Genomic DNA, 23927 nt, shown 5'->3' with positions numbered 1-23927 from the left:
TATTCTCCTCGCACTTGTGAGGCCACGAGCTGGGAGTCGGTGGATATTTTTACCTCTTTTGCTCCCAGGTCCTCGGCTAACCTCAGGCCTGCGAGGAAGGCTTCGTATTCGGCTTGGTTGTTTGATGTTGGGAACGCTAGCGCTAACGATACCTCTATCAGGATCCCTTCTTCATTTTCGAGGATGATCCCGGCCCCGCTGCCTGATGTGCTAGAGGCGCCATCGACGAAGATCGTCCATTTGTGGGCGCTTTCTGCTGGAGTCGGGCAGTGGGTCATCTCCGCGACGAAGTCGGCCAGCGCCTGAGCTTTCAAGGCTTTCCTACTTTCGTATTGTATGTCGAATTCGGAGAGTTCTAGTGACCACTTGAGCATCCTCCCGGCCATATCCGGGCGCCCGAGCAGCTGTTTGATTGGCTGATCGGTCCTCACCTTTATCGTGTGTGCGAGGAAATAATATCGTAGTCTCCTCGCTGCGTTGATGAGGGCCAGGGCGACCTTTTCGATTTGCTGATATCGGAGCTCGGGACCTTGGAGTGCTTTACTCGTAAAATAGATGGGCTTTTGTCCTTCGTCGGTTTCTCTTATTAGAACGGCGCTGACGGCCTCGGTCGCCACGGATAGGTACAAGTATAGGGTTTCCTTTTCTGATGGCCGTGACAAGACCGGGGGTTGGGACAGAACCTTCTTTAGATGGAGTAGCGCTTGCTCGCATTCGTCGGTCCAGTCGAAGGTAGCCTCTTTGCGAAGGAGTCTGAAGAATGGCAATGCGTGCTGGGCGGACTTGGCGATGAAACGGGAGAGTGAGGCGAGCACTCCATTGAGCGACTGGATCGATTTTTTGGTTTTCGGGGTCGGAAACTCCGAGAATGCCCGGCATTTGTCGGGGTTGGCCTCGATCCCTCTTTCGGTGAGATAGAAACCGAGGAACTTGCCTGCCCGGACTCCGAACGTGCATTTCTCGGGGTTGAACCTCATTTTACACTGTCTCGCCTGTTCGAATACCTTCGTAAGGTGTCGAGCATGGGTTATTTCCTCGTGTGATTTAACGATCATGTCGTCCATGTATACTTCGAGCATGTCCCCTATTTCGTCCTTGAAGACTTTGTTCATCATGCGTTGGTATGTAGCGCCAGCGTTCTTGAGCCCGAACGGCATCACGTTGTAATAGTAGTTGCCCGTTGGGGTCATGAACGCTGTGTGTTTCTTGTCCGCGGGCGACATAGGGATCTGGTTGTATCCACTATATGCGTCCATGAAGGACAAGAGTTTAAAACCTGCAGAGTTGTCAACGAGCGAGTCTATATTAGGGAGGGGGAAAGCATCTTTCGGGCAAGCCCTATTAAGATCAGTATAATCAACACACATACGCCATTTTCCATTATTTTTCTTAACGAGGACTACATTAGAGAGCCAGGTTGTGTACTGGGCTTCAGAAATAAAATTTGCCTCTAAGAGGTCTTTTACAGCTCGCTCGGCAGCCTCTGCCTTTTCGGGCGATTGCTTGCGTCTACGCTGTGCTATGGGCTTGGCTGCCCGGTCTACAGCTAGCTTATGACACGCGATCTCGGGGTCCAGCCCGGGCATTTCTGCGGCATTCCACGCGAAGAGGTCGGAGTTCTCTTTGAGGCATGCTACTAGCTCTTCTCTTGTTTCCTCGGGTAGTCCCTTACCTATCTTCACCGTCCTTTCCGGATCGTCCCCAAGAGGAATGAGTTCGAATTCCCCGTCGGGGATTGGTCGGACCGGGTGTTCGAGAGAGCGTTCCTTGGGGAACCTCCCCTCTTCGGTCTCGTCCAGCCCGACGCGACAGTCGAGGTCGATGGCGTTGACTCCTCGGGCGGGATCCTCGGTCTTGAGTTTTTTGTTGTTGCAGTTGCTCTTCGTACTGACTACGGCCTGTCCTTTTACTGCGGCGTCGTAGCATCGCCGGGCTGCTTCGATGTCACCATGGATGGTGACCACACGTCCCAATTTGGTGTAGTATTTCATCTTCAGGTGGACGGTGGATGGGACCGCAGTGAGTTCGGCCAGTGTCGGGCGTCCAAAGATGCAATTGTAGAGAGACGGACAGTCTACGACCAGGAATTGGATTTTGACTTCCCTGGCCGTTTCTTGTTCGCCGAAAGTGACGAGGAGCTCAACATATCCCCACGGTCTGGTTGTTGCTCCGTTGAATCCTTGGAGATCTGATCCGACGTAGGGGGCTAAGTTGGTCTTGTCTAGCTTCAGAGTCTTGAAGAGGTGGACGTACATGATATCCACTGAGCTGCCTTCGTCGACCAGGATGCGTCGTACGTCGAATCTGGCCATCTTTGCTCTAATCAATAGTGGGATGGCCGAGTTCGGGGATCCGCCCGGGAGTTCCTCCAGGAAGAAGGATATTGGGTTGGATTTTCCCCGGTATTTTGTCAATGTCGCTTTCTGCTCGGGGGCAGTCAGTAGGAGTTCGTCGAACTTGCGTTTGACGGAGAGGGCCGCGGATTCCCCGTTAGTTCCTCCTCCTGATATCACCAGTGTGGTAGGGAAGTCTTCCCAGGGGCTGAGTGCAGTGATCTTGCCCTCGGGCAATGGTTCGGGGGGGAAGAAATCTTCCGGTCGTGACACGCAGAGGGCCACTTGATAGGGAGAGTTGTCGGGGGGTGTGTTTTCCCGGGGTCTCTTCTTCTCTGGCTCGTCGTGTCTGGGAGCTTCGTTCTTCCTCGTGTACTGCTTCAGGTGCCCTTCTTGGATTAAAATTTCAATCGCATCTTTCAGGTGGACGCAGTCTTCGGTCACGTGTCCGTGACTTCTGTGGAACCGGCAGTACTTTGATTTGTCGGTGTGGGGCTTTGGTGCAGACGGTTTTGGGAACCTGACCCTGCCCTGCTTAAATTCAGAGTTGATACATTCTGCGAGGATACGCTCTCGAGGAGCTGTCAGTAAGGTGTACTCGCTATATCTGCCCGCGGGGCCTCTTCCTTCCCGGAGCTCGCGAGGTCTTTCTTCTCTTCGTCTGTCTCCGTTGCGACGGGAAATGCTCGTGTCCTCGCGTTTTGAGTGCTCGGTCTCCCCAGCGTTACGTCCGCTGCGGGCATTGTGTGCCACCTGCTTTTCCTCGTATCTGATGTAGGCCTGGGCTTTATGCAGGAGCTCGTTTAAGGTGCGGGGAGGCTCGATCCCTACGGCTCTGCTAAGTTCACTGCCGGGTAAGAGACCTCTCTCGAGGAGATACTTCTTCATGTGCTCGGTGGTATCTACCTCGACAGCTTCCTGGTTGAATCGCTCGATGTATGAGCGCAGTGTTTCATTCTTCTTCTGCACTATGGCTTCAAGGGTCGCCTCAGTCTTGGGGTGACGACGGGAAGCTGTAAAGTGCCGGGTGAACATGGACCTCATGACTCTCCATGACGTAATGGACTCAGGGGCCAAGCTTTTGTACCAGGCCATGGCCCCTTTCCTGAGGGTCGTTGAGAACAGTCGGCATTTGAGGTGCCCGGTTATATCATTGCGGTAGTCGAGCATCGCGTTGACGTTGTCGACGTGATCGTCGGGATCTGTAGTCCCGTCGTACACAGCTAGGTTTGGCGGTTTCTCCATGCCTTTGGGGAGCGGGGCTTCCATTATTGCCCGAGATAGGGGGCAATGCAAATCTTCCTCGTCGCTCCTTAAGGGAGACAGTTCGTTGTTGTCGGGGCTGTGCCCGCGCCTTGGTGATGTTCTCGCTCGACCACCGTCACGATGGGCGCGTGCCCTGCTGGCGTGGGGTCCGGGAGAGCGACGTCCTCGCTTCTTCGTTGGCTCCGGACGTTGTTGTATCCTACTCACCGGCTGGGGCCGGGCCTCTTGTCGTTCGGCTTCGAGGGCCATGATTCGTTCGTGCTGCTGGTGGAGCATAGAACCGGCCTGATTGAGGGCATTCACCATGGCAATCATTACGGCGTCTCCTTCAACGGGAACGGGAATGGGATGAAATGTCTCTGCCCCTAAATTGTGGGCGTGAGAGACATCTCCGTTGTTTTGGGGCTCTGGAGACGGGGTGGATGGATGACCGTCCCGAACGTCCGCCTCATGGGATGGCGGGCCGTCGTCCATGTTGTAGTTGACGAGGGGACGGCTGTGATCGCTATGTTGTTCTCCGGCCATGTTGGAAGGACAGAAATGAATGAGCTTTTGATCCTCGTTTGATGAAGATGGGGATAGCTAGTTCCCACAGACGGCGCCACTGATCTCACCTGATCAGGAGGGCCTTCCACGGTCTTGGTTAATGGGCCGGAGAATGAAATGAGAGGGGGGTGTACCTGCAAGGTGCTCCAATGCTTAAGTCAGAAAAGGTACAGAATGAGGTTATCAGAGTGTGAGTTAGAATACCTGCCCCTTTGCCATGAAAGGGGTATTTATAGTGAGCCCCCAGCGCTGGGCCAAGGCTCCTAATGGGCTGGATTAGCTAGGCCCAAGGAGGAGCTGCCAGGGGACGCGTAAGAAGCGTTAAGACCTAGACCAAAGTCTGCCCCCTGGTCCAACTGCCCCTATCCCTAAGGCGACAATATAGGGGAGTTGGGTGACGTGGTGAGTGGGATGCCGTTAGGGCTCTGCCCGACACAACTGAGGTGCCCGCGACGTGGGTTGACGGTGAGTGGATGGAGATCGTATGAGGAGGACCCGCTCGCTGTCCGACACGTGTTTAAGGGGTCGGGGAGACGTTCGTCGGGCGGACTGTCGTCCACCTGACGTATCCTCGTGGTCGTGCGGACATGGTCGTTTGGATGTGGGCTTGGCGAGCATTGGGCCGTGCCGTGCCTAGGGTCATGGCCCAGTCCGGAACAGTTATATTTGAGCCAAAGTGCGAGGAAAAAAAATAATGATGAGATCATAGTCAATAACAGATTATCTTGCTATGAATGTGAAAGGATAACGGGCTTAATGTGATTGCTCCAGAATGAAAAAGGATAAAAATAAGGATTAGTAAGGTAGACTTAGGTATGATAACATGATTCAGATTGGTTTGTATAGGACGGAGGCTTATGGTTGCACTATTGTGACTATGTGTTCCAACGATACCCTTAGTGTGGAAGTTAGTACATGTTGATGCAATTTCTGACTAAAGTAGAGTTTATAGACTAGAATGAGTATCCGAATGCAACTGTGTCTTTCACGAGTTTTAATACTGTATGCGGAAAATATTTTACAAACCTTTTTTACTCATGTACGCGGCATTTGCTTGAGGACAAGTAAAGATTTAAGTGTGGGGGAGTTTGATAACGCGGAAATGTATCCTCTATTTGGCTTAATATGCATTGCTTTTTACTTGATTAACACTTATTATTACGCAATATTTTATATTTATTTCAGGTATTTATCGAATAAGAGATGTATAGGCAAGCAAAGTGGAAAATAGCAAAAAGGAAAGAAAAAGAGAAGAAAATGGAGCAAAATAGGAATGATGGACCCACCACACTTGGAAGCATGGCGCCCACCACACCAAATGAATGGTGGCGCCCGCCACATGGCTTTAGAAAGTGGTGACGTCCATCTCACATAATATGACGCCCTCCAAAAGGCTTGGATGCGTGACACCCATCTCACACAATGTGGCGTCCGCCACATAGACCACATTAGGGTTGTGGCAGCCGCCATCAACCCGGTCTTCCTTATTCCTCTCCACACTTTTTGTCACGACCTTCTCTTACTTTTTCAACCAACCACTCTCCACTAGTAGATATCCAATGCTACATTTAAGGAGAGTGGGGAGTATATATGAGAAGATTAGTTTTTACGAAAAAGGGTGCATTTTTACAGTCAGATTTTGTTGTTAGATTTTCTTAGACAGTTTCCTACTTTGTAAAAGCAATAGATTCTCCACATCGTGGACTATTGCAATTATTGTTTAAGCATCTGAATTTGATTGTAGCAATGTACTCGATTGCCAAAGCTTGCAAGTATTGTTTAATTTGAAGAATCAGTATTCATTCCAAGTTCTCGATTTATATTTCAGGTTTTATTTTAATTGCCCTTTTAATTACTTATGCCTTATTGTATACTTAATTATATGAATATCATGTCTGTTACCGGATCCATATCCGGCTAAACCCCTAGGTATCGATATGTAAAGACCGTTGAAACTACGAGATTCGTAAATAATTGGTGTTGACTTTTATAAAATATAATTTTCCGATTTTAGTTTCTTATTTTATTCAAAATTGTTTTTCGTACGAGAGTACAAAGCAAACAAAAGTTACGGTCAATAAGAACGAGAGTTTGAGATTTTAACCAGATAGCTGAAACTAGACATTAATCATAAACACAACGAGAGCGCTTTAGGATTAATTAGACTTTATTCATATTAAAAAATTACTTTTAAATTCATAATTAGACCGCGAGAGCCAATCATTCTGGTTTAAAAGTATGGTCAGAGTCAATAAAAACGAGAGTGTGAGACAAAGTCCTTTTTATAAATAATTTCTACTGAATAATATTTTGATCTTTAAGATTACACAAACTATCTATCGAATCCCCGAAGTTTGATGCATTACATACCGATATCCATCTATTAAATATCTTTATTAATATTCTGTTTACGTTATAGTTATATAGTTATTTCTCTTCATCCCTCCACTCTTAGAAAGATCCCCAACCTTAAATTTACATAGTAACATTGGATAATAATACGTTCGATTATTAATCATTTTGAGTTCGATAATCTTTAAAATTACGCGATACTACTGTGCACTTGCAATCACGATTCCCATAAATTTACTAAGTCGCGATCAATTATAGCAAATAAACATCACTCCCACATTTTATTGAATTGAAATAAATTATAGGATTTTTTTTGTAAGTGTCGTAGAACCAGGTACTTGATGGGATTTTGTATATTTCCCAAGAAGTAATTTGATTTTGACATTCATTGCATCAATTTGTGTTTGTTTATACTCCAAACATGTATGGTGCTACATCTTTCTTATCAATAAGTATCAAACTCGGTATTTATGAATTTACAACAATCACACAAACTGTGCACCAATCATTTGCACTATTTAGAAACAATGAGTCAAGTTTTTAATTCTCAAACAACTAATAGAAAAAAGATCTAAGAAACATTTTTTACGGCTTTCCGAGCACCGGCTGCTGGTGTTCTCTCTGCTTTTGGTGATGGTGGTTTGGTTATCTTTGATGTTAGTAATGTTGCTATGAGTTATCATGTTATAGATATCTGCTAAGATATTTAAAAAATATCAAAATGTACTATCATAGTAAAATGCACACCTTATGGAAAAAAAACTTTAAAATCTATATATAAAGTATGTCTCTTCTCAGTCTTTTATTCAACAATGTTACATATTTATAGAACATGACATCATATAAACTCAACTTAATATCATTAATTAAAACAAAGAAATCATTGTGACAAAAGATATTGTCACAATGAGCAAAAGAGATGCAAAGTATTGTGACGCTGAAGATGCATCACCGGAAGTAGTTGAAGAAGAAGACGACGACGGTGACGACGAAGGTGATGATACAGAGGAAGAAGATCCATTTCCTTTCACTATTTTGATCTTCACCTTCATGCCTTGACCACAATGACCTAAAGTACCACATGTGAAGTACCTTGTACCTGGTTTGTCCAATTTCACAACATCTTTTCCACTGCTTAAGGAGTTTAGGGAGGTGCTAATATCACATTTTGTGTAAGCACTTTCGTTGCCTAGTTCAACCACACTATGCATTGAAGAGTATTTGAAAACTGCAGTAAATAAAATAAAGACATTCATCACATTTTATAGACAACCGATAATTGTCATGTTAATATTTTCTCCTTAAAAGTCGAGGTTTAAGTTTTGATTATTAATTTTTTTTAATATTTTGTTTAAGTAAGTTGAACTACTCAAATATATCATACCCCACAATTGAGGTGAGAAAGACATTAAAAATCTCATCGTCGTTCCATTTATAACGGGCTATTATCGGAATTGAGCCTATACAATTGTGACCGTAATTTAAAATCTTGATAAAAAATTTAAATGGATAGAATGATATATTTTTGTTTAGATTAGAAACATACCAAGTTGATCTCCAACTTTGAATGTTTGGCTTGAACTCCATGAATCAAAATCTGAGGATGGATCCCAACCTTGGTTTCCACCAACAACATGTTGTGTTGCTAAAACCTCTTTTGTGATCAAAGTTGCTATTAGCACCAACAAAATAATGTTCTTGCACCCCATGTTTTACTTGTTTTCTTCTTCTTGCTATACCACTCTCTTAGAGATTAATTTTTGTTTGATATTTCTATAAATTCATCCATATATTTATAAGCAAGGCCAAAGAACATCATGTGCATACACTTAACAAATATTAAATTGTTAATTCTTTTCAAAGTGACTTTTTGATTAATAAATATCAACAAAGTAGTTTGGCCATCTAGAACTTTTTTTTCAGTGTTTGGATTGGCTTCAAAGTATATTGAGGTTGGTATAAACATTATTGAAGCTTGGCTTTTAAACAAAGTTTTCATGAGTCACGTATTTAAAACATATAGTTAATTAAATGCACATAATTTTAATATAATAGCAAAGTTAGTTTCCCACATACAGCAAGTTTGTAACATTTTCCAAAATTGCTATTGAAAATATTAGAGAAATTGAACGCTTCAGAATTTATGTTTCAAAAAAGATGTAACATTTTTGTATACTAGTTCATTAGCATTCGTAGCAAACATGTAATCACCATGAGCATAATTCTCAATAAATTGAACACTAAGCTTGTCTTTATCATGGTCCTGAAAGTGGTCATTTAAGAGCTTCTTAACATCGGCGATATCGGAAAGCGCGTCGGCACCACCATAGCTCATAAAAATTGGAATGTTGTTAGGAATTTTTGAGAGGTTGTAGGCGGGAGGTCTTAGTCGTCCATAATGCAACATGTTTAAGCGTGGGCTCTGAAAGTCGAACTTTGACAACGCATCGGTTCGAACAACTGCATAAATTTAAAGCAAAACATTTATTGTAATTATATATGATTTCATCTTAAAATTGACTGAATCAAGTGCAAGGTTAACTAAAGAAAAAATCTTACTCTGAGATAAATGAAAAAGAGTTCTTGTTGATGATGATTGTGGTTCAACTTTCATGAAATCATCAAAAGCTGATTTATCTAAGCAACAATTCTCACCTAAAATAGGATGATTAAAAAAATATATTATATATTTAGTAAAAGTATATCATGTGAAATTGTGTCAATTTAAATTTAAATTTCAAAAAGAAAAGAGATTCAAACCTCTTATTAAAGTAAATAAATCATTGCAGTTTAGTCCAGATTGAACACAAATACCCTGGACGAAGTCGGTTACAGGAACCCTGAAAAATATATTTAAAAAAATCAAATTATGTAAAGAATAATAATACATATGATAAAAATATATGTTAATATATTTAAAAATATGAGGAGTAAAATTGTAATTTCCGTATTCTTACCCTTTGGGATCGAATTCGGCAATGCCCAAAAGAGTAAAACCCTGTTTGACAAAACAGTAGAATTAATTCAAATTAGAAATCCATACTTACTGATATAAGATTTTATACTTTTAAAATAACAAACACATGTTTGTCATAATCCTTTATCAAAATATTTTTATTAAGATTGCATGTATGTCTTTCCCAACAAATGTTGATGAAAATTTCAAGAATAAGAATAATTAGAGTTGATATTGATCAAGTTATCTACCTCGCTGAGTAAGGATCTTGTAGCAATAGCTCCAATTAGTGTTGTCATTCGACTCAAATAGGCAATAGGACTCAACAATACTACTGATTTCACTTGATTTTCCCATTTACCTTCTGCCAATGATAACAAAGCTGTCAACGTCCCCTGCCAAACAAACTCAAATTTTTAATAGGTTTAAACAGTATTCTGATCCCGTAAAATAACGAATTTTTGATTTTGATTTTTATAATTTTTTTTTTTGTCTAAATCCCTATATCTCATTTTTATTTTGATTTTAATCCTTAAAAATAAAATCAGTAGAAAAATCTACAGAAATTCTTCGGAATTTATTTTAGTATATAATAAATATTAGTTACTTTTGTGATACATTACCATCGAATGTCCAACAAAATGTATCTTCTGTCCTGTTTCCTTTGAGACAAAATCAAAAGCAGCAGGCATTTCATAAGCAACCAATTCATCGAAAGACCAATACCAATATTCCTACATTTTTTTACATTAAAAAAGAAATCAATTTCAATTAATTAAAACATAAAAATATACATTTCTTTTTATTTTGATGTAAAGAAAAACCTGGCTAGAGGCATCTAACTTGGTGTGTTTGCGACTATATTTGGTTCCTCTAGAATTAACAACCCAAACATCAAAGCCATTATCAGCAAGAATCATAGGCAAATTTTGTTCTGGACTGTTCAAAAACCATGTTGCTCCATCCTACATTTAACCGTATCTTAAAATATTCAATAATATAATTCATTAAAATAATTCATTAAAATATATAATTGATGGATTGATTTTACTTACCACCAGAACTCCATGTTGTAAAATCACAGGCTCTTTAGTGACATTACCAAAAACTTTAACTCGACCTTCTAAAATCCTTTGAATGCTAAGAATGTATCCATCTTTAGTTGTAACCTAAAAAATATTAATTGCAGATTGTCTATAATTAATTTTGTCGCTACCAACTAATCAAAACATTATTAAAAAAAAATTAATTAATAGAAGAAAAATTTATTTATAATCAAAATCGCTGATTCAACATTTTCTTACTTCAAATTCTTGACATTTATAGCCATGAATAGTAATCGAAGAAGCGCATAAACCTTCTCCAAAAAAGTCAGGACCTAAAGCCTGGGCTTGATGACTATAAGCTGTTAAAATTATAACACAAAGGATTAAAACAGCAGAATTCATCAAACCTAGGAAGGTCATGTCTTCTTAAGAAAGAAGATGTTACATTAAAGAGGAGGAAGATTGGAAACTTATATAGATGATAAAAGTTAAGGTTAAGCTTAAAAAATGGAAATCATGGCTTAGAATAGAAAGATTAATTGGATATTTTATCCTATCTTTAATTTACTAATTAAAAAACAATAGTTTTATTTTTAGATTTTGTTATATTAAGAACATAAGTTTGTATTTATGATCAATATATGTTATATTTAGTTATGCGTGCAACTTACTTTTAAAACAAACAAATTATTTAACATATATTTTTGTTTGAAAGGTTTTAATCGTCTTGGAAATGATAATCTCACATGAAAGTAAACACTAATTTTTCTTCATTTTTAAGAAATAGAATCATAAATTAATTCAAGAAATTAATTAGATATATATTTTAATATCATTTTTCTTAAAATCTATTTATGATACTTAAAAAATTATAGGAATGGTTTATTTTATGGAACACATGTTCTATCTATATACTTTTATATGTAAACTATTTTATAACAAGAATGAATATATTTAAGTGAACAAAGTACACAACAATTATTTTTCCTATTTATATCTAAATTTGCTCCTATATTTAATTTATCTTTTATTTTCAAAAGAAAAATTAATATTAGTATTTGTTAAAGAAAGAAAATCCTTCATCCAAAAAAATTATAATTCTACAACTACATGGAATGATTGATTGATTGCGGAAGATGATGAAAAGAAAAACAAAATTGTTGAGGAGATGGTTAAAGGAAGAAAAATATATTTTTAAAAAAGGAGAAGATTAAGAAAGTGATAATGAAATATGAGTGGTTGAAAATTATATTGATCTTGGATCAAGTGAGAAAATTACGTCTCTGTCTCTCTCAACAGTAAAGAAGATTAATAGTTTTCATATCAAAAGATAAAGACAATAATAGTGTTTGTTGATGGATCTCTAAAACATCTCATTGAAGGGATTGCAAATATCCATATTAGATTGGAACACTTTATAATTCTTCAATTTTTTCTTAATTTCCTTTTGGATGTGAAAGGAGACAAAACACTGCTCTTCAGCCCAAATCTCTCATTAGGTGTTAGATGAGAGAATTGCATCGACATTGAACATGATTATGCATGCAAGAGATGATGGATATGGATTGAGAGATTTAAGCTTTGCTCGATTCATATGTGATATTTCTCATTGATTTAATTGGTTATGGCTTGTGCATATATATACAAGAGTGAAGTTAGTTACACTCTAACTACCTTCATGTACACACTAACTACCCTTAGCATGCACCATAACTAAACTATCATACACCTTCGCTAATCTATTATTATTATATTCCAATATTCCACCTCAAACTCATGATGCTTTGGCACAAGCAATCTTGAGTTTGTCGCAAAAGTTGTCAAATAAAGCGGAAGAATGAGGATTAGTGAAGATGTCTGCTATTTGAATCGGAGCTGAAACATGTTGTATGTGTAGCTTGCCTACCATAACACGTTCATGCACAAAGTGAATATTGAATCCAACATATTTTGTACGAGCATGGAGGATAGGATTATGGGACAATATTACAACACTCATTTACATATGAAAGTTGGTGATAGATAGGAAATTGTGAGTTCACGAAGTAGTGATTCAATCCATAAAAGCTCAGATGTGGCATGAGCTAGCGCATATGATTTCTCTTCTGCACTTGACCTTGCTGTTGGTGTAAGCCCTAGAGGCCAATACTTTTCGTACTTGTATCGAATTATTTATTAATAATAAAAGGCTTTTTTCTTTATTATGTTTGTTTAATAAAGTCCCTAGAATAGCTAGTCCGTTTAATGTATCAAGTATGACTTAATCATGAGATCACATTAAACATAAGGACACTATTCTTAAAGTATCCGTAGTCGAGCTTTATTGTGAAGTGGGATAACATTAAAGCATTAAGACTATTATGTATATAGACTGATGATCACATCTCATGGATCATGGATAAGGAGTTATCAAGTCTTAAACATAGGTATGAATATTAAGAGTAATATTTATACTGGATTGACCCGCTATGAGAATACTATATAGAATGTTATGCAAAGTGTCATAAGCTATTCTCATGGTGATAATGGTGTATACCACCCTTCGACCTGAAACCACTATGGACCCTAGATGTAGAGTCGAGTGCCTTATTGCTGATCAAACATTGTCCGTAATTAGATGACCATAAAGACAGTTGATGGGTACTCCATGAAGCATGCTAAGGGACATGAGTGACCTAGATGGAATTTGCCCATCCTGTGTAACAAGATAAATGTCTATGGGCCCAATATTGAACTAGACAAGGATGACACGGTCTATGCCTTGTGTTCAATATAGACATAAGGGCAAAAAAAGTAATTATACACATAATTATTATCACAGAAGGATTTGTCATATCACATGACATTTTCGTATCTTGGATAGCAGTGATGTGTGGCTAGATACCGCTCACTGTTTATTATGTTAAATGCGTGATTTAATATAATTGTCAATGCCGCGAAAACCTACAGGATCACACACAAAGGACGGATTGATGAGAGATAGAGTAACTAAGGAACATTGTAAGGTACGGTGCACTTAAGTGAATTGTAGAACATCGTAAGGTATGGTGTACTTAAGTAGAATACGAAATATGGTAAGGTACCACGCACTTAAGTGATTTTGACATATTATAAGATATGGGCCACATACACTTAAGTGGGCTTTTTAGCTTATAGCCCACACAAGTGGTTCTATAAATAGAACCCTTAAGCAGAAGCATTAGTGCAGTTGCAATTTCGTTTCTTTCTCTCTCTCTCTCTCTCTCTCTCTCTCACACACACACTCACTCACTCAAAGCCTTCATCCGTAGCAGCTAGCACTGAGATTGAAGGAATCCGTTCGTGTGGACTGAGTAGAGGCGTTATCATCGTTCAACGTTCGTGATCGCTCCGTAGATCTGCATCAAAGGTTACAATCGCCACAAGAGGTAATGATTCTATCACTGATCATGCCCATTCGTAAGGATCATTAAAGGAGAAATTTTAAATTCCGTTGCATTTTAAATCGCCCTTCTCCTTCAGTGGTATCAGAGCCACTTACGAAACCATGCATCTGATAGCTGTTTATTTTCTGTATTTTCTGTATTAATACGATTAAAAGACAGAATGAATCAAAGAATAAACGATTAATTAAATTGAGATCAATCAAGTTATATACATGATATAAGTAATCCTGATGCAAAATATGGTATATATGATATATTGTTTCTATTTCATTCATTCAAACACTTAATGGTTGTTTTCCTTTGAGCGATCAATGGTCGTTTGCTTCTTGATCCGACATTAGTATGGTGAAGCAATGACGTATTGATCAATCATACTGAATCAATAATCGATATGTGTTTGACGGTCTGAAATTGGTGCATTATGGTTAATGACGACACAAGGGTTGTGTTGTCAAAGAGTTATGCGATTAGGGTTGTGACTGCGCAAGAGTTGTGCTTTAAAGTATCAAGTGTTGATGCGAAAAACGACGTCGATTTCAAATGAATTGTTCATTAAAATTTTCGGCCAGGGGCGCTTCCCCTTCAACCCCGCAAGGGGCGCTGCCCCCTTGACCACCGTCCGCTGACCGGGCAGCGGACCCCCGGCTAACTCTACGTAGTGTGATCGGTCGCCGAAATTTAATTTGGTTTTAATTAATTAAAAGAATTAAAATTAATAATAATAATAATGTATTTATTATTATTGTCTTGTGGTGATCGGTTATGGCCTTAGTTTTCCTTTATTTTGTTTTGGGTTTTTAAAATACGACCTGCGTGTCGTGCCTCTCTTTTAATCTCATAATGTAACTTCTTTTCTCATCTCACTCCCTCGGATGTAAAACGAGTTTCTTTTATGTAATGTAATATTATGAAGAAAGAGAAGAATTCAATATCAAAGGAGGACAACCTTGAAGATCTTGCTTGGAGAAGCTTAGATCGTTATTAGGTTAGCTTAGGTTCTCTCATTGGCTTGGGAGAACAATTACGCTAGGGCCATAACTGTTTCATTATGTATGTTGATGCATGTGAATGTATGTTGATGCATGTGAATGTATGTTGATGCATGTAAGAGATGATTTATATGATAAATAAGCCGGTGAGATCAGAACAATTGCAATTCCCTCAAATTAAATATTAAGTTTTTGCTTTCCAAGTTTTAGCACTCATCAAGACTAGTATCGGATAATGTAGGTTTTGCCTACGCGAGGTGCATGTTCTATATTAGTAAGGTGCGATGGGATAATTGTAATATCCAACTGCTAAAACAATGGGTCAAACTTAACTAAACAAATTATAATAAGATTATATATGTTTAGAAGCAAGAGTTGGAAATGATCCATACGATGGGTTGGAATAAGGAGTTATTCACCCAACTGAAATTTTCGAGAGTTGTATTAGATACAATTGGAAGGAGTTCCTACCTAAATAACCTAGTTTTGTGTAATCCGCCTACGCGGACTTAGAACAATGTGAAATGTGGATCTCGACCCACTAGAAAATCTTCCAACGGGATTTTCCGAATCAAATGATGAGGGTCATTTGTTTTGAGTAAAATAGTGGGAACATATTTAATTAAAGGCCTAATTAAATATGTTATTGATACTTATATTTTCATTAATTCTTATGTAGATTACCATGATAACAAACACCTGTAACAACATTTTGCGATCAATCCTTGACAAGGAAAAATTGTCTGGGACAAATTTTCTGGATTGGCACCGAAACCTGAGGATTATCCTCAAACATGATAGAAAGCTTTATGTCTTGGAGAAACTTGTTCCTGAAGAGGAACCTCCTAGTTCTGCACCTAAGGTAGAAAGAGATGCTTATAAGAAGCATGTCGATGATGCCAATGAAACTGCTTGTCTCATGCTGGCTACCATGAACTCAGAGTTGCAAAAGCAACATGAGAACATGACAGCGTTCGATATGATCGAACACCTGAAGATGCTCTATCAAGAGCAAGCAAGGCATGAGAGGTTTGAAGTTTCAAAAGCCATTTTCAAGGCAAGTTAGCTGAGGGAGCCCCTGTAGGTTCCCATGTGCTCAAGATGACTGGGTACGTGGAAAACCTTGAAAGGTTGGGTTTCCCCTCGGAAAGGAACTTGCGACTGATTTGATCTTGCAATCGTTTCCAGATAGATTCAGTCAATTTGTCCTAAATTTCAATATGAATGATATGGACAAATCTCTTTCTGAATTGCTAGCTATGTTAAGAACTGTTGAGCAGAATCTGAAGTCAAAAGGGAATTCCATTATGATGATCGGAAATGGAAAGAGACAGAACAAAAGGCCCACCAAGCAGGGTGATAAAAGGAAAGGCAAGGAAGTTGCCAAACCCAGACCCACTGTTGCTGCTTTGAAGCCTAGTGGAGACATAGAAAAGGCAGGCACCTGCGGTAAGACCGGACACTGGAAGAGAAACTTCCTAAAGCACCTGGAAGAAAGAAAAGGATGAAACCTAATGAGTTAAATCCAACTTACCTTTGGCATTGTCGATTAGGCCACATAAATGAGAAACGCATTTCCAAACTCCATAAAGATGGACTCTTGGACTCTTTTGATTATGAATCATATAAGACATGCAAATCTTGTTTAATTGGAAAGATGACAAAGTCTCCATTCACAGGAAAAAGGTGAAAAAGCGAATGATCTTTTGGGCCTCATACATACTGATGTATGTGGACCACTGAACATACCAGCCAGAGGAGGTTTTCAGTACTTCATCACATTTACTGATGATTTCAGTAGATACGGTTATGTGTATTTAATGAAACACAAATCAGAGTCCTTTGAAAAGTTCAAGGAATTCAAGAATGAAGTACAAAACCAACTAGGTAAGAATATTAAAACTCTTCGATCAGATCGAGGTGGTGAGTATTTTAAGCCTAGAGTTTGATGACCATCTGAAAGAGTGTGGGATCCTATCCCAACTTACTCCTCCTGGAACACCCCAATGGAATGGTGTATCTGAGAGAAGAAATCGAAACCTGTTAGACATGGTCCGATCCATGATGAGTCACGCCGATCTTCCAAACTCCTTTTGGGGACATGCATTATTGACAACAGCTTACACACTTAACCGTGTTCCATCCAAAAAGGTTGAGAAGACACCATGAGATATGGAGTGGTAAGAAACCACATATGCCTTACATGAAGATTTGGGGTTGCGAAGTTTATGTGAAACGACAAGTTTCAACTAAGCTTGAGCCCAAATCTGACGAATGCTTATTTGTGGGGTATCCTAAAGAAACAAGAGGGTATTACTTCTACAATCCTTCTGAGGGCAAAGTGTTTGTCGCTCGAACTGAAGTTTTCCTAGAAAAGGATTTTATTTCCAAAGGAATCAGTGGGAGGAAAGTAGAGCTTGAAGAAATTCAAGAATTACAAAGCATCGGTACACCTATGGAGGAATTAGAGCCGGAAACACAAGTAGTTGTGGAAGGGAAATCTGCTCAAGTAGAACAAGACCAGCGTAGGTCAAGTAGGATACTCACCAACCTGAGAGATATGGAAATCTCATAACTGATCAAGGGGATGTATTACTCATGGATCAAGATGAGCCTGTGACCTACCAATAGGCCATAACTGGTCCTGAGTCTGAGAAGTGGCTAGAAGCCATGAAATCTGAAATGGATTCCATGTACACAAAGCAAGTTTGGACCTTGGTAGAGCCTCCTGTAGGAGTTAACCCTATAGGATGCAAGTGGGTCTTCAAAAAGAAGACTGACATGGATGGTAAGGTACATACCTATAAGGCAAGACTGGTTTCAAAAGGATATAAACAAATTCATGGGGTTGACTATGATGAAACCTTTTCACCAGTTGCAATGCTTAAATCTGTTCGGATTTTACTTGCTATCGCTGCATATCATGATTATGAAATATGGTAGATGGATGTCAAAACTGCTTTCTTTAATGGGAATCTTCTTGAGGATGTGTACATGACACAACCTGAAAGATTTGACATACCAGAAGAAGCCCAAAAGATATGTAAGTTACAAAGATCAATCTATGGATTGAAGCAAGCTTCCAGAAGCTGGAATCTTCGTTTTGATGAAACAGTAAAACAATATGGATTCATTAAGAACGAAGACGAGCCTTGTGTCTACAAGAAGGTTAGTGGGAGCATGATCATTTTCCTGGTATTATATGTAGATGACATATTATTCATTGGAAACGATGTCCCTACCCTGCAACAAGTAAAGTCTTGGTTAGGGAAATGTTTTTCTATGAAGGACCTAGGTGAAGCAGCCTATATATTAGGAATCAAAATCTATAGAGATAGATCACAAAAATTGCTTGGCCTAAGTCAGAGTACGTACATAGACAAAGTGTTGAGACGCTTTAATATGCATGATTCCAAGAAAGGATTCATACCTATGCAACATGGCCTGTGTCTATCAAAAACATAATCCCCTTCAACTAAGGAAGAAAGGGATCACATGAATAAGATTCCATATGCATCTACAATAAGATCTATCATGTATGCCATGTTATGTACTCGACCAGATGTCTCGTATGCTTTAAGTGCAACGAGTAGGTACCAATCTGATCCTGGTGATACTCATTGGGTAGCTGTCAAGAATATCCTTAAGTATTTGAGAAGGACTAAGGACTCATTCTTGATATATGGAGGTCAGGAAGAGTTGGCTGTAATTGGATACACCGATGCTAGCTTCCAGACAGATAAGGATGACTTTAGATCGTAATCTGGTTATGTGTTTTGCTTAAACGGTGGCGCTGTGAGCTGGAAAAGTTCAAAGCAAGATACAGTTGCTGATTCTACAACCGAGGCCGAGTATATTGCTGCCTCAAGTGCAGCAAAGGAAGCTGTTTGGATCAAAAAGTTCATTAGTGAACTTGGCATAGTTCCTAGCATTGTGGATCCCATTGGTCTCTATTGTGATAACAATGGTGCTATCGCACAAGCTAAGGAGCCTAGATCTCACCAACGATCCAAACAAATACTTAGGCGTTATCACCTCATTCGAGAGATAATAGATAGAGGAGATGTGAAAATATGCAGAGTACCAACACTTGACAATATTGCTGACCCAATGACAAAGCCTCTTGCGCAGCAGAAGCATGATGGCCATACTAGATCTATGGGCATTAGGGGTATGCTTGATTGGCTCTAGTGCTAGTGGGAGATTGTTGGTGTAAGCCCTAGAGTCCAATACTTTTGGTACTTGTATCGAATTATTTATTAATAATAAAAAGCTTTTTTCTTTATTATGTTTGTTTAATAAAGTCCCTAGAATAGCTAGTCCGTTTAATGTATCGAGTATGACTTAATCATGAAATCACATTAAACATAAGGACATTATTCTTAAAGTATTCGTAGTCGAGCTTTATTGTGAAGTGGGATAACATTAAAGCATTAAGACTATTATATATATAGACTGATGATCACATCTCATGGATCATGGATAAAGACTTATCAAGTCTTAAACATAGGTATGAATATTAAGAGTAATATTTATACTGGATTGACCCGCTATGAGAATACTATATAGAATGTTATGCAAAGTGTCATAAGTTATTCTCATGGTGATAATGGTGTATACCACCCTTCGACCTGAAACCACTATGGACCCTAGATGTAGAGTCAAGTGCCTTATTGCTAATCAAACGTTATCCGTAATTGGATGACCATAAAGACAGTTGATGGGTACTCCACGAAGCATGCTAAGGGACATGAGTGACCTAGATGGAATTTTCCCATCCTGCGTAACATGATAAATGTCTATGAGCCCAATATTGAATTGGACAAGGATGACACAGTCTATGCCTTGTGTTCAATATAGACATAAGGGAAAAAAGGTAATTATACACATAATTATTATCACAGAAGGATTTGTTAGATCACATGACATTTTCGTGTCTTGGATAGCAGTGATGTGTTGCTAGATACCGCTTACTGTTTATTATGTTAAATGCGTGATTTAATATAATTGTCAATGCCGCGAAAACCTACAGGGTCACATACAAAGGACGGATTGATGAGAGATAGAGTAACTAAGGAACATCGTAAGGTACGGTGCACTTAAGTGAATTGTAGAACATCGTAAGGTATGGTGTACTTAAGTAGAATAGGAAATATGATAAGGTACCACGCGCTTAAGTGATTTTGGCATATTATAAGATATGAGCCACATACACTTAAATGGGCTTTTTAGCTTATAGCCCACACAAGTGGTTCTATAAATAGAAACCTTGTGCAGAAGCATTAGTGCAGTTGCAATTTCGTTTCTCTCTCTCTCTCTCTCTCTCTCTCTCTCTCTTTCTCTCTCTCTCTCTCTCTCTCTCTCTCTCTCTCTCTCTCTCTCTCTCTCTCTCACTCAAAGCCTTCATTCGTAGCAGCTAGCACTGAGATTGAAGGAATCCGTTCGTGTGGACTGAGTAGAGGCGTTGTCATCGTTCAACGTTCGTGATCGCTCCGTAGATCTGTATCAAAGGTTACAATCACCACAAGAGGTAACGATTCTATCACTGATCATGCCCATTCATAAGGATCATTAGAGGAGAAATTTTAAATTCTGTTGCATTTTGGATCGCCCTTCTCCTTCACTTGCACGAGAGATTGCTTCTTGGAGATCCATGCTACAAGATTAGGGCCAAGAAAAACACATGACCCTAAGGTGGACCGATGATTATCAGGGTTACTAGCCCAATCAGAATCATTATATGCTTGAAGTGAGAATGTTGGGAGATTTGCAGAAGGACTCAGAATAAGATCATGATAACGTGTGCCACTCATATAACATAAATTCTATTTTATGACACTCCAGTGTGAGTCAAGTGGTGCAGACATGTATTGGCATGCTTTGTTCACTGAGAACGTGATGTCTGGTCTTGTTAAGGTGACATATTTAAGTGCACAAATTATGGATCTATATAGAGATGGATATGACATTTTGTCATCCCCGTGTTTAATCGGTTTGTAGGTACTGAACATTGATATGTTGACTCCTTTTGCCTCTGACATGTTCACTTTGCACAACAAATCTTTAATATACTTAGTTCGAGTGAGGACAATAACTCCAATTGAATGATGATGAACCTCAATGCCTAGAAAATACTTTGGTGTGCTAAGCTTCTTGAGAGCAAAGGTAGTATGCAGTTTGTCAATGAGTTGGTGTAGCAAAGGAGGTGATGATAATGTGATTAGAATATCATCCACATATACCAAAGCATACATTGTGATATTGTGATGATGATAGATGAAAAGTGAGTGATCATATTGTATCGAAACAAAGCCAAACTGAATCAATGAGTGATGGAGTTTCATACCATGCACGTGGAGTCTGCTCAGTCCATAAATTTCCTTCTTGAGCTTGCATACTAAGGTGCCGTCCATCAAGAAACCCCGGTGGCTGCTGCATGTACACTTCTTCTTTCAAGTCACCATTCAAAAAGGCATTATTAACACCCGCCGGTTGTATTTCCCACTTGTATGAGATAACCAATGTAAGAATGATCCTAATTGTGATGGGCTTGACCACATCAGAGAAGGTTTCATGGAAATCAAAGCCATGTTGTTGATGGAATCCCTTGGCCATCAGTCTTGCTTTGAGCTTGTTAATACTTCCATCTGCATTCTCCTAAACTTTAAATACCCACTTACAACCAATAGGTTTCCTATCTGATAGTAATGATGTAAGTTCCCATATGCCATTCTGAATGAGTGAATCATACTCAGCGTTCATGGATAAAAACCACTAAGGATCAGTTAGAGCTTATTTAATGGAGGTTGGTTCAGAATGCACCACAAACACTTTGGGTTTGGACTTTCCAGTTTTAGAACGAATGAGTATGGCATGGTTATTTATCGTGAGAGGAACTTGAGGTAGAGATGTTTGTTTGTGAATAGAGGGTTATCGTGTATCTGAGCTAGAGATATTCTAGTTGGAGTAGCTGACTTGCACTGGTTCAGGCTCGGGTGTGGAAGTCGTATCATATGGTTGTGGAATAATAGACATGAGTGTGTCATATGATATCTGAGGTATGTCAGATGAGGTTAAGTCATGAGTCGTATGAGAGGTCATGTTAGACACATGAGAAGTGCTTGTATGTGGTTCTTGGAGAGGAGAATGGTAGGAGTTATCTATGGTAGGTGGAAAAATAGGATGTTGCACAATGTTAGTATAATTGCCACATATATGAGGTATCCTAAGTGATGAACTAGTAGTTGGCTTGTGACTTCTAGGGGATGGAGAAATGCTTGATGTGTAAGGAAACTTTGTTTCATTAAACACCACATCTTTGGAGATGAAGATTCTACCATCCATATTTAAACATTTGTGGCCTTTGTGAGTGGGGGATACACCAAGATAGAGGCATTTAGAGCTTTTGAGTTCCAACTTGTGATTGTTGTATGGTCTTAAATGTGGGTAGCAGGCACACCCAAAGATTCTTATTGCTATATAACCAGGTTGCTTGTTGAACAATAACGGAAAAGGTGTTGTAAATTCAGGTAAAACACTTGATGGAAGTCTGTTGATTAAGTATACTGCATTAATGAAGCTATGATCCAAGAACTTCATTGGCATAGAAGCATGTGCAAGAAGGGTTAGCCCAATTTCAACAATTTTCATGTGCTTTCTTTTCACTATTCCATTTTGATGAAAAGTATGTGGACATGTGAGTCGATGCAGCATGTCTTGATCATTAAGTAGTTGAGTAAAAGGTTAATATTTTCCTCCAAAGTATGATTGAATGGCTTTAATCTTGGCATTGAATTGTGTAAACACATATCTTTGAAACATTTTAAATGCAGCCAAGGCATCACTCTTGTGCTTTAAAAGATAGATCCAAGTGTACCTAGAAAGACATCAACAAATGCAATATAATCGGAGTATCCACTACTTGAGGGAGCAAGAGAGGGATCCCATAAATCAGTGTGAACTAGATCAACCATAGTAGTGTATCTAGTATTGGACAAGGGAGCATATTGTTTGTGAGACTTACCAAGGCAACATGAATGACAAAAGGAAAATGGTTCTTTATTACTAATGGAAACATTACACATTTGTAACACTTTGTTCATAGCTTTAGGATGGGCATGTCCTAACCTAGCATGCCACAAATCAACTTTATTGATGTAATGATTTAATACTACAGAACTATTACCTGATTGATCTACAGATATAACATTATTGACAACTAAATCTAGTTTTGATGACTTGAGCTTCAAGCTAGACATGAAGGGTGGTACATTGAGCTTATTGAAACAGTATAAACCACTTTCATCTAAGAATCCATTTAACATCACTTGATTAGATTCCTAATATTTCACAAAGCATGTGTTAGGATGGAACTCAAAGTAAACCATATTATCTTTGGCAAACTTTGAAACAGAGATAAGATTCCTAGTGATATGTGGTACACGAAGTAAATCGACAAAGTTTAAAAGTGAATGAGACTTATAGGAAGACTGAAACGTGGAATTTCCTACCGATTTAACTTATAGACTATTACCATTTCCATCTACTACTTTTTTTGATCCAACACATGATTTAATATATTGCAAGTTTTATAAATCAGATGTAATATGATGGGAAGCACCTGAATCAACAAACCATGCCTGAGATTTCAACTCTTGAGGGATATGTAGCTGGTCCTGATGAGCTAGATAGGCATTGGCTTGAGTTGGAGTAGTTGTTATAGTGTTGTTGTCAACTTGAGTATTGTCTACACTATGAGGAGTAACTACTTGAGCCTGAGTCTTGGGTGCCGAGGGTACACAATTCTCATCAAATATGTGCTAGCGTTCTATCACTGAATTTCCATACTTGTTGTGTAGTTGGTCGATTCCTAGTTACACTGTTGGATCTGCTTATGCCTTTTTCTCGACCTGGCTTGCCTCTTCCTCTTGATTGATATCTTGAGCTACATGAGTGTGTGGTTTCATGATGATGACGACCTGCTCCTTGCATGATATTAGTTGTGGCACTTTGTG

At 39.1% G+C, this 23927-nt stretch overlaps 3 protein-coding genes across 3 annotated transcripts; all 3 read right to left on the bottom strand.

The window, feature by feature from the left end:
* Positions 1-540: 540 nt before the first annotated feature.
* On the bottom strand, positions 541-4124 carry LOC127097148 (uncharacterized). The gene is made up of 2 exons (XM_051035663.1): positions 1005-4124; positions 541-903 (listed from the first exon to the last, which is right to left on the bottom strand). Exons 1-2 carry the CDS (start codon positions 4122-4124, stop codon positions 541-543), a joined length of 3483 nt encoding a protein of 1160 aa, XP_050891620.1.
* A 3128-nt stretch (positions 4125-7252) lies between these two features.
* LOC127124459 (mavicyanin) lies at positions 7253-8345 on the bottom strand. Its single transcript, XM_051054159.1, has 2 exons — positions 8044-8345; positions 7253-7725 (listed from the first exon to the last, which is right to left on the bottom strand). Exons 1-2 carry the CDS (start codon positions 8204-8206, stop codon positions 7364-7366), a joined length of 525 nt encoding a protein of 174 aa, XP_050910116.1. The 5' UTR covers positions 8207-8345; the 3' UTR covers positions 7253-7363.
* Positions 8346-8522: 177 nt separating this feature from the next.
* On the bottom strand, positions 8523-10944 carry LOC127115563 (triacylglycerol lipase 2). The gene is made up of 9 exons (XM_051047076.1): positions 10758-10944; positions 10509-10622; positions 10278-10418; positions 10077-10187; positions 9705-9848; positions 9455-9495; positions 9258-9337; positions 9057-9152; positions 8523-8957 (listed from the first exon to the last, which is right to left on the bottom strand). The coding sequence occupies exons 1-9, from the start codon at positions 10917-10919 to the stop codon at positions 8632-8634; spliced, it is 1215 nt and encodes a 404-aa protein (XP_050903033.1). The 5' UTR covers positions 10920-10944; the 3' UTR covers positions 8523-8631.
* Positions 10945-23927: the final 12983 nt, after the last annotated feature.

Source organism: Lathyrus oleraceus, chromosome 1 (genome assembly GCF_024323335.1).
Source record: "Lathyrus oleraceus cultivar Zhongwan6 chromosome 1, CAAS_Psat_ZW6_1.0, whole genome shotgun sequence".
Classification (NCBI taxonomy): Eukaryota; Viridiplantae; Streptophyta; class Magnoliopsida; order Fabales; family Fabaceae; genus Lathyrus; species Lathyrus oleraceus.
Note: the sequence above shows the minus strand (reverse complement) of the source record. Positions and strands in the feature narration are given on the sequence as shown.